Source organism: Ostrea edulis, chromosome 9 (genome assembly GCF_947568905.1).
Source record: "Ostrea edulis chromosome 9, xbOstEdul1.1, whole genome shotgun sequence".
NCBI lineage: Eukaryota > Metazoa > Mollusca > Bivalvia > Ostreida > Ostreidae > Ostrea > Ostrea edulis.
The window spans coordinates 43,538,471-43,548,470 of NC_079172.1; the positions used below are offsets into that span (position 1 = coordinate 43,538,471).

Sequence of the window (10,000 nt, forward strand, 5' to 3'; positions counted from 1 at the left end):
GGGACAACAGTTTCCCTTTCCTCGTGACAACAGTTTCTATTACCTCATGACAACAGTTTCCCTTACCTCGGGACAAGTTTCCCAGAACTGGGGACAACAGTTTCCCTTACCTTGGAACAACAGTTTCCCTTACCTTGTGACAAGTTTCCTTTACCTTGAGACAACAGTTTCCCTTACCTCGTGACAAGTTTCCTTTACCTTGAGACAACAGTTTCCCTTACCCCGGGACAAGTTTCCCTGACCTCATGACAAGTTTCCCTTACTTCGGGACAAGTTTCCCTTACCTCGGGACAACAGTTTTCCCAAGTCACTTCTCTTACATCGGGACAACAGTTTCCTTTACCTCGAGACAATAGTTTACCTTACCTTGGAACAACAGTTTCTCTTGCCTTGGGACAAGAGTTTCTCTTACCTCGGGACAAGAGTTTCTCTTACCTCGGGACAAGAGTTTCTCTTACCTCGGGACAAGAGTTTCTCTTACCTCGGGACAACAGTTTCCCTTACCTTGGGACATCAGTTTCCCTTACCTTATGACATTTTCCCTTCCTTCAGAACAACAGTCTATCTTACCTCGTAACGACAGTTTCCTTTACCTTGGGACAAGTTTCCCGTACCTCGGGACAACAATTTCCCTTACCTTGGGACAACAGTATCCCTGACCTCGGAACAAGTTTCCCTTACCTTGGGACAATGGTTTCTCAGGTCTTCTCCTTAACCTAGGGACAAGTTTCCCTCACTTTGGGACAAGTTTCCCAGGTCTACTCCAAAACCTTGGGACTTTGGGACAACAGTTTCCCATATCTTCTCCCTAACATTGGGACAAGTTTCCCTTGCCTCGGGACAACACTTTCCCTTACCTTTTTATTTGTCTTCACCGTGTAACGTAAATCATAAAAGATATGAAGTCGCAATCAAATGACTTTGCAGCATTGCGAGACAGAAAAATCTCACATGGGTAAAGTTGATCTCACTGGTGATAATGCGAGATACTGTTTTCAGTTTGTTGACGTCATATATTTTCTATGATCTATGTTATGTTACACGGCAAAGATTTATGTTACACGGTAAAGTAAGATATTTTGCATCGTTTTAAAATTTTATTGTAGTATGGCTTTCTTGTGGACAACCTTGGTTTTTTTTAGTTTACACTAACAGTGTAAACCATTTTCGGGTATGCTCTTTCTGCCTATCTATTTAGTTCTTGCACTGAAGTTCAAATGAGGATTTTGATAATTTAGAATTCTCTCAAAGCCCCTAAATTTATGCACTAAACTGTAGGCAAAATGTGAGATAAATAATCCTTCATTATTTACTCCTGTGGGATAGGGAAATTCTACCTCTGGAACAAAATTTGCTGTCTAGGACTTAGCAAAGCCTCGTCCTAGACTGTGAATCTTATCCCCTCTATGAATTTCCTTATCTCACTTGTACTAATGAAGGATTCTATTATTCTCAGTGGAATTTCCCATCCCACACTTGTACTAATGAAGGATTCTATTCTCATATTTTCACCAGTGGGAAGATTTGATTTTACTCATGTGAGATTTTCTGTTTCCCACTGCGACATCATTTGATTGTGATGCTATATATTATCTATGATTTACATTACATAGTGAAGTAAAATATTCTGTATTGTTTTCTTTATATTTCATTTTGATACAGCATTCTGGTGTACAACCTTGGTTTTTTTAGTTTAGACATAAAGTGTAAACCATTTTCAGTATGCTTTTTCTGGCTGTCTAATTAGTTTTTGCATTGAAGTTGAAATGAGGATATTAGGATATTTTTTAAAAAATTTTCCCGAAGCTCTTGAATTTATGCACTAAACTGGGTAAAATGTGAGAAAAATAACAAGATTCGCTGTCTAGGACTTTGCATAGCCTCGTCCTAGACTGCAAATCTTGTCCCCTCCATAGAATTTCCCTATCCCACACTCATACTAGCTAATGAAGGATTCTATTATACCCTTAACTTGAGCAACAGTTTCCCAGGCCTTCTCCCTTACCTTGGGACAACAGTTGACTGGCACCCCAAGAAGCCAAACAATATGTGTACACCATTATCTGTCTACAATTTGTGATTAATTTCTCTGCAAGTGGTTGAACGAGTCTTGAAGTTTGGGCCATACAAAGGCCCATAACCTTGACATTTATAAAAGAACATAAGGTTTTATTACATCATTGTTTTTATTCAAACCCAGTGTAGTTTAAAGAAATTGTGTATGTTGCCATCTTTTTCAAGACGACAGACATGTACATAAACAGAAGCATTGAACATAAAATAATCACACCTATTCATTGAACAACATAGTAAATAAAATAATGAACACAACATAAAAACTGCTTGAAATAATAAAATTTTAATGTCATCGGTTTAATAAAAAATTGCTATTTCATAAATTAAATGTGGATACCAGGGAGATTTTAATAATAGACATAAGATGGAGAAAATATCAGCTTACAATTATTGCCCTCCACAACATGTTTTAAATATTGATTATAAACTTTTCAGTATCAAATAGTTAACCAAATCTTCTATTATATCTAATAAATAAAATTCCCCCCCCCCCAAAGATACCTTTCTACCATGCACAAAGTTTGACTAAATAAACTATGATGTCACATAAAGTACAAGACAAGCCAGTCATTGAAACAACTTTATTGAAACAAATATCAAATGTATATATAAAAAGACTAATATTAGCAAAACTATGTAGTAAAATATATTAAATTAATTAGAAGTCTTTGAAGTGGCATACCTACGTAGACAACGTAAACAACAATTGTGATAACACAAAAATCAACATCTTGCAGTAATTCTCCGATTTCTGAATAATCAACATGATCTATTAAAATTCCCTTGAAATGACATGGGGAATGTACCTAAAGTCCAAACAGATGTACATGTAAAGATATATATATAATTATTTGCAATACTAAATTTTTAAAGGTCTAAAATCCGAAAAAGGAAATCTTTTTTTTTCTCTTTCAATCAATAAAACATGCCTTCTTCTGGGCATAAAAATTTAATTTTAACATAATTCAAAATATTAATAGTATTTACTAAAATAAGACTTAAAAAATTGACATGATTAGTTAATCTACATATAAAACAGAGAGCTAAAAGTTAAAAAAAAACAAAAATTCTACATTTGTATTACTACTGTCTTACAGATCAATTCCTGCATTTGTAGTTTTTTTTACAGGTCAAATCATATGGTTATTTTATGGGGTGATAGATTGACTCCTGCAATTGTATCGTTTTACAGATGGTGTATATACATGTATACGGTATGTCAAATTTCAATGATATGGAGACATTTATAATGGATTTTATGGAACTGCATTATTTTTTCCCCTAATGTAGGGTATCATTTTATGTAATACATTCACTTCTTACCATTGTTTACAAAGCTAAATTTCATGAATTTAAAACATCAACAAGATCTAAACCAATCACATATTTTCTTTGGGGTGGGTGGGGGTAGGATGGAGAGAGAGAATAATGTAATTGAATAAATGTACCACATTACACACAAAAGATGTGAAATCATTCTATGTACAAAAGAGATGGGGGAAAAGAGAAAAATAGTAAGTAGAACAGATTTACATACAGATACAAGTAGTTATTTCACAATTCTAACATCACCTCATGTCTCTAAAACTGCACTACAATGCAGGTTTTGTAATTCATGGGTACCACTTCCTGAGGAGCTTTGTTTTGTTATTTTTAGGTTAAATGACCGGATCACAGGGCTATAGGTGGTTTGTAGTATCACAGGTCATCACGTACTGTAGGTACTCAACAGCTCGTCTGCTTCCCTATGGCCCGGTCAAGTTATCTCAAGAATCCAGGTCTTCTTTTGATAAGGCTGGCACCTTGGCCACTTCATAGAACACACTACAAAGATGTAAAGATAAGACACAGAACTTAATCAGAACTTAGGAGAATTTAATCAGAACTTAGGAGAATTTAATCAGAGGTGTAGGAGAATTTAATCAGAGGTGTTGGAGAATTTAATCAGAGGTGTTGGAGAATTTAATCAGAGGTGTAGGGAGGTACTTTACTTTTCTACTAGTAGTGGAGGAGAGGTGAGAAAATTTTGATTTCTGTTTTGCATTTTGTTGTGATCCTAAATATGTCAAAGTGTCCCCCTGTACTAAATATATCTAAGTGTCCCCCTGCACTAAATATATCTAAGAGTTCCCCCTGCACTAAATACATGTATATCTATGTGTTCCCCCTGCACTAAATATATATCTATGTGTTCCCCCTGCACTAAATATATCTAAGTGTCCCCCTGCACTAAATATATCTAAGTGTTTCCCCTGCACTAAATATATCTATGTGTTCCCCCTGCACTAAATATATCTAAGTGTTCCCCCTGCACTAAATATATCTAAGTGTTCCCCCTGCACTAAATATATATCTATGTGTTCCCCCTGCACTAAATATATCTAAGAGTTCCCCCTGCACTAAATATATATCTATGTGTTCCCCCTGCACTAAATATATATAAGTGTTCCCCCTGCACTAAATATATCCAAGTGTTCCCCCTGCACTAAATATATCTGTTACCCCTCCACTAAATATATCCAAGTGTTCCCCGTCCACTAAACATATCTCTGTGTTCCCCTCCACTAAATATATCCAAGTGTTCCCCTCCACTACATATACAGCGATTTTTTTCTACCCACTGGTACTGGTACCCATTCAATTGGGAAAAGTAGCGTCAAAATCGAACAAATTGGGAATTTTCTACCAATATATCGGCAAATGATATCAACTAAAAGAAAAGAAAGAAAAAAGAACAAAACAAGAAGTAGTCATCTCTTTTTACAAATTTTTTTACGGTAATATTTGCTGTTGTGAAACATAAGGAATCGTCGTAGGGTCGTTTAAGAATTGTCGTAGCTCTACAAAACACGCGCACTGCCATGATCTGTACTTTCGATTTAATACCAGAAGTGAACATTTTAGTTAACTTGTACAACGTTTCAGACTAAGTAAATTACAATGTCAGCGGTTTATTTTTAGGCAAGTAAATTGGGAATTTTTAGTCTCAAAATTGGGAAAAATCAATGGTTTTTGGCATTGGGAATGGTACCGTTTATCGGTACCAGTTATATAAGGAAACAAATCGCTGATATATCTAAGTGTTCCCCGTCCACTAAACATATCTCTGTGTTCCCCCTCCACTAAATATATTTAAATGTTTCCCCTCCACTACATATATCTAAGTGTTCCCCGTCCACTAAACATATCTCTGTGTTCCCCCTCCACTAAATATATTTAAATGTTTCCCCTCCACTAAATATATTTAAATGTTTCCCCTCCACTAAATACATTTAAAGACCAGTTGAGTTTTCAATTGCCTGCTGGATTGATCAATAGACTTTACAATTTGGTCAGCAAAGTATCACAATTGGCCTGAATTTAGGTCACAAAGTTACTCAAGCATAGATTGCTTTTACAGGTAAATCTGAGTTGATTTCAGTGTCTTTTGCAGCTATTTCCCTAGTATTTTTTTTTTTTTTTTTTTTTTTTTTACAGTGAACATCAATAAAATCAAATTTGATTATATTTCTCTCTCAAATATACATTTGATTTCTCAAATTTGAAACATTTCCAAGTGTTTCTAAATCTCTCCTGTCTCTCTTAAATACACTTTTTATTATTATTGATTAAATTGAACTTTACTAAACTTCACTTAAGAAATTTTCAGTAGACATCTCACAAAGTGTCCACATGTACCATTCATCTGTTTGTAATGGTCTTTTGTAATTCCCAGTAAATGTTTCCCCTCCACTAAATTATACATTTAAATGTTTCCCCTCAGCTCTGAATTATTAACATTTGATTTAATCATGTTAAGGTATTTCAAATATATGGTTCATTTTCTGATTCTGGTGAAAACAATAAGTTTCCCTTTATACATTTTCTTTGCAAATTTCAAATGGTCAATATTCAGCAATTTTGCTGGCTATCTTGAGAGTCCAGTTTTTACACCTTCTTATAACAGTGTATGCATACCTTAACAAACTTACACATCTATTCAATAATTTTATGCAAAAATAAATTATGAAAAAAGAATGGACACCATTTAACAAGCTTAACACTCTGTGATAGGTTTTGAAAAGAGTTCCGCAAATGGTACAACATCCGCACGTTGACCTGTAAGCATATTATGTACTCTGAATTGACATCATATACATGTCGAATAGAAAAGCCTTTATGTAGGTCATGGTGCACCAATCTATCTGACATGTGAACTGATTATGTATTTCTCTGAGAGGGAGGTTGTGCAAAATGTCAGTGCAATATGATGAGAAAAAGTCCAGGAAACTAGTTGACCTACTTTGAGCCCTAAAGTAGGTCATGGTGCACCAATCAAGTTGAAAAGTGAACTGTTTATGTATTTTTCTGACAGAGAGGTTGTGACAAAATTTAAGGGCAATACCTGTATTCATATAAATGATAAAAAAAAATCTGGTAAAGTGTTTGATATACTTCTACCTCTAAAGTAGGTCTTGGTGCACCAATCCAGCTGAAATGCAAACTAAACTTATATTCCTCCCAGAGAAAGCTTGTGACTAAATTTCAGGGCAATATCGGTTTTTCTACAAAGTGATACTACCACCCTGACCTTTGACCTTGAGAACCAATAGGCATCCTCTGTTTGGCTTAAGGTGTATCGTAGAATGACCCATAGATTAACTATCATTTATAGTAAACAATATGTTGTTGTTGTTCCAGCTGACTATGAATGAGAACTATTAAATAGTAAACAAAGCATATGTTGTTGTTATAGCTGACTGTTTTTGTTGTTATAGCTGTTTTTGTTGTTATAGCCGACTATGAACACTAACCTGTGTGAATACTTGGATCTGATGGTAGTTAACTGTTTGGGAGGGGAAGCAATCAAGGCATTGAGTTCTTTGACGAGATCAGAGATGTCTTTGACTATGTACCCAGTGTAGTGTTCTAGAGTGGATGTCTGTAATGATAAAACAAGAGATGATCAGCTGAGTCTCACACACAAGGAAAATCTTCAACAGAGAAGTGTTGCATGTTGATGGTGCATCTATTGAAGTGGGAGAACTGGATGCCACTGGACAAGATAAAAATTGACGACCATTAATTCTAATGCTTTTTTTAAAATTACAAAACAATGACCTTGACAAATATATGGAACTTTCTTTATTTCATGTAGTGACCTTGGCAAAAATAATCTTGATTCAGGTCAATGGAATAGAAATGAAACCTGTACAAATATTTGTAACCTTTTCTATTACTTATGACCTTTACCTTTGCTAATTGACCTTAATTAATTGTCTTGACACAATATTATTTTGACTTTTCTTGGTCCTGGTTATAACAGATGGATTGGATTAACTGGTCTGCTGGGCATTAGTAACCTATGTGTATGGTTCCAATGGCTGCATATCTGAGAAATAATTCTTTTTTGAAAACACACAAGGATATGACCTTGAATGCTTCATGAAGCATGTTAGAATGAAATGAAAGTATGAGGGTTAGCACTTAATGAAAAGTTTTTATCTTTAATATAACATACTTTCATTCTGTCAGATTTCTGCCTATGCAAATAGATGCATTATATTTGTCAAGACTCGCACTCACATTGTTCACACCTGCCACACATTGATGAGGAAATGGCCATCATCATAATTTGTAAACATATCAAAGGCAAAGCATTGGAAACATAAATAGGATACGATGGACTGCTTCTAATAAACACATATCATGCACTATGAAAAGTGAATCTCCAAAAAACAATTTTACATATTCAGCATACACATGACATATTGAACCAATGCTCCACAAGAAGTGCATATCCCATCACAATGGGTGTCTACAAGCTTTTCCTATAAATTCCTGTAGTGACCCCAAAATCAATAGTAGTTTTCTTCTCTTAAGGTAGTACTCTACATCGTCATAATGGCTGACTTCCTTTAGAAAAATGGATGACAAAATCGATATCAGTAATATTTGACTTTTCCTTTTCTATTTATTTACCTAGCCGAGTAGCTCAGTAGGTTAGAATACCGACTGCTGAACTGTAGGTCGCAGGTTCGAGTCCAGCAGGGGTTTTAATTTTTTTTCAGATTACCTTCTACTAAAACTGTATTTTTTGACAAAATGAAGCAAATTTGAAAATTTTCAACTTCAAAATATTGTTGTACATATCCTCCACTTTTCATCTACATCAAATTTCTCTGGTGTAGCATACCTCCTTAATAACAAAGCTACTTGTGAAGTATCAAATCGAACAAAAATGCTTCAAGGGTGTCTACAATCTTTTAATCATATGTTTACTCCTTTATTCAGTGAATATTACACATTATTATACCTCAGTATGAGAATTTTATGCAACGCGTAATCTGATTGGTCCAGACGGTCACTTGCTAGGGATGACAAAACTTCATATCTCCCTCCATCATATTTACCTCTTGGGCAACCTCGTGCATTTTCCATATATTTTACGGCAAGGTAGACATAGTTTATTGTGACGTCACAATAAGCCCGAGTCATTGTACTTTCATAGTAAGGTACAAAATAAGTGGGTCTCTGATACACAGTTAAATCGTCTGATTTTGGTTGATACAAAAACAAGCAAGTAAATCAGCATCCAAGGAGAATGGAAATACAACAAGAGGCCCATGGGCCACATCGCTCACCTGAGAAAAGAGTGTTTATGTTTTAAACCCAACATGGCAGGTGTGACCAGAAAATCAATAGGGGGTCATACACATTGTAAATATGTGCATTAAGTGTGTAATTATAACAATTGAATGCCCTTCAGTCAAAGATTTTTGGTGCCAAGATTAATGATATTCACCAAGTTGTTCAAAAGGAATCGACGGCGAGTTTTCTTCTTCTTAATTTATAAATGAAGACAAAAATGAAATTATATCACTAGATTTATTTGGATGCAAAATTAACAAGAGCAGAAAAAATTGAAAATTTATCTACATTTTTTCCTATATATTCCCATGTAAAATTTCTTAAACACTCCTCCTTATATATTCCCATGTATAAAAAAAAAAAAAAAAAAAAAAATCAAAAAAAATCGATCTTCTATGTGGCCCCAACCTTCGCCAGGGGACCATGAATTCCACAAATTTTAATCTGCACTACCTGATAATGCTTTTACATTAAAATGACTAATCATTACTATGCTCTTCTTGAGATGAAGATTTTTGAACATATATTTTTTTTAAAATATTTCAATGTCAAACTTTGAACCCCTATTGTGGCCCCTCCCTACCCCCTGGGGGCATGACTTGAACAAACTTGAATTTACACTACCTGAAGATGCTTCCATATAAATATGATTAATCACAGCTTTGCTATTCTTGAGAAGAAGATTTTTAAAGATTTTCCCTATATATTTGTGTGTAAAACTTTGATCCCCCCTTGGGGCCCCATCTTATCCCTGGGGGGCCATGATTTGAACAAACTTGAATCTGCACTATGTCAGAAAGTTTTCATGTAAAAATCAGCTTTTCTGGCTCAGTGGTTCTTGAGAAGATTTTTAAAGATTTTTCCTATATATTTGTATGTAAAACTTTGATCCCCTATTGTGGCCCCATCCAACCCCAGGCGCCCATGATTTGAACAAACTTGAATCTGCATTATGTCAGGAAGCTTTCATGTAAATCTCAGCTTTTCTGGCTTAGTGGTTCTTGAGAAGAAGATTTTTAAAGATTTTTCCTATATATTTGTATGTAAAACTTTGATCCCCTATTGTGGCCCCATCCAACCCCCGGGGCCCATGATTTGAACAAACTTGAATCTGCATTATGTCAGGAAGCTTTCATGTAAATCTCAGCTTTTCTGGCTTAGTGGTTCTTGAGAAGAAGATTTTTAAAGTTTTTCCCTATATATTTGTGTGCAAAACTTTAATCCCCCCTTGGGGCCCCATCCTATCTCCGGGGGCCATGATTTGAACAAACTTGAATCTGCACTATGTCAGGAA

At 35.1% G+C, this 10,000-nt stretch overlaps 1 protein-coding gene across 1 annotated transcript in view; it reads right to left on the reverse strand.

Annotated features, from left to right (window-relative positions):
- Positions 1 to 2,167: 2,167 nt before the first annotated feature.
- LOC125659299 (G2/mitotic-specific cyclin-B3-like) overlaps positions 2,168 to 10,000 on the reverse strand; it is a 26,795-nt gene continuing 18,962 nt past the window's right edge. Inside the window, exons 9-10 of the mRNA XM_048890922.2 lie at positions 6,870 to 6,997; positions 2,168 to 3,900 (exon numbers count right to left, since the gene is read on the reverse strand). Coding sequence (XP_048746879.2) covers positions 3,843 to 3,900; positions 6,870 to 6,997 — 186 coding nt within the window. The 3' untranslated portion in view covers positions 2,168 to 3,842. The remainder of the gene's footprint in view (positions 3,901 to 6,869; positions 6,998 to 10,000) is intronic.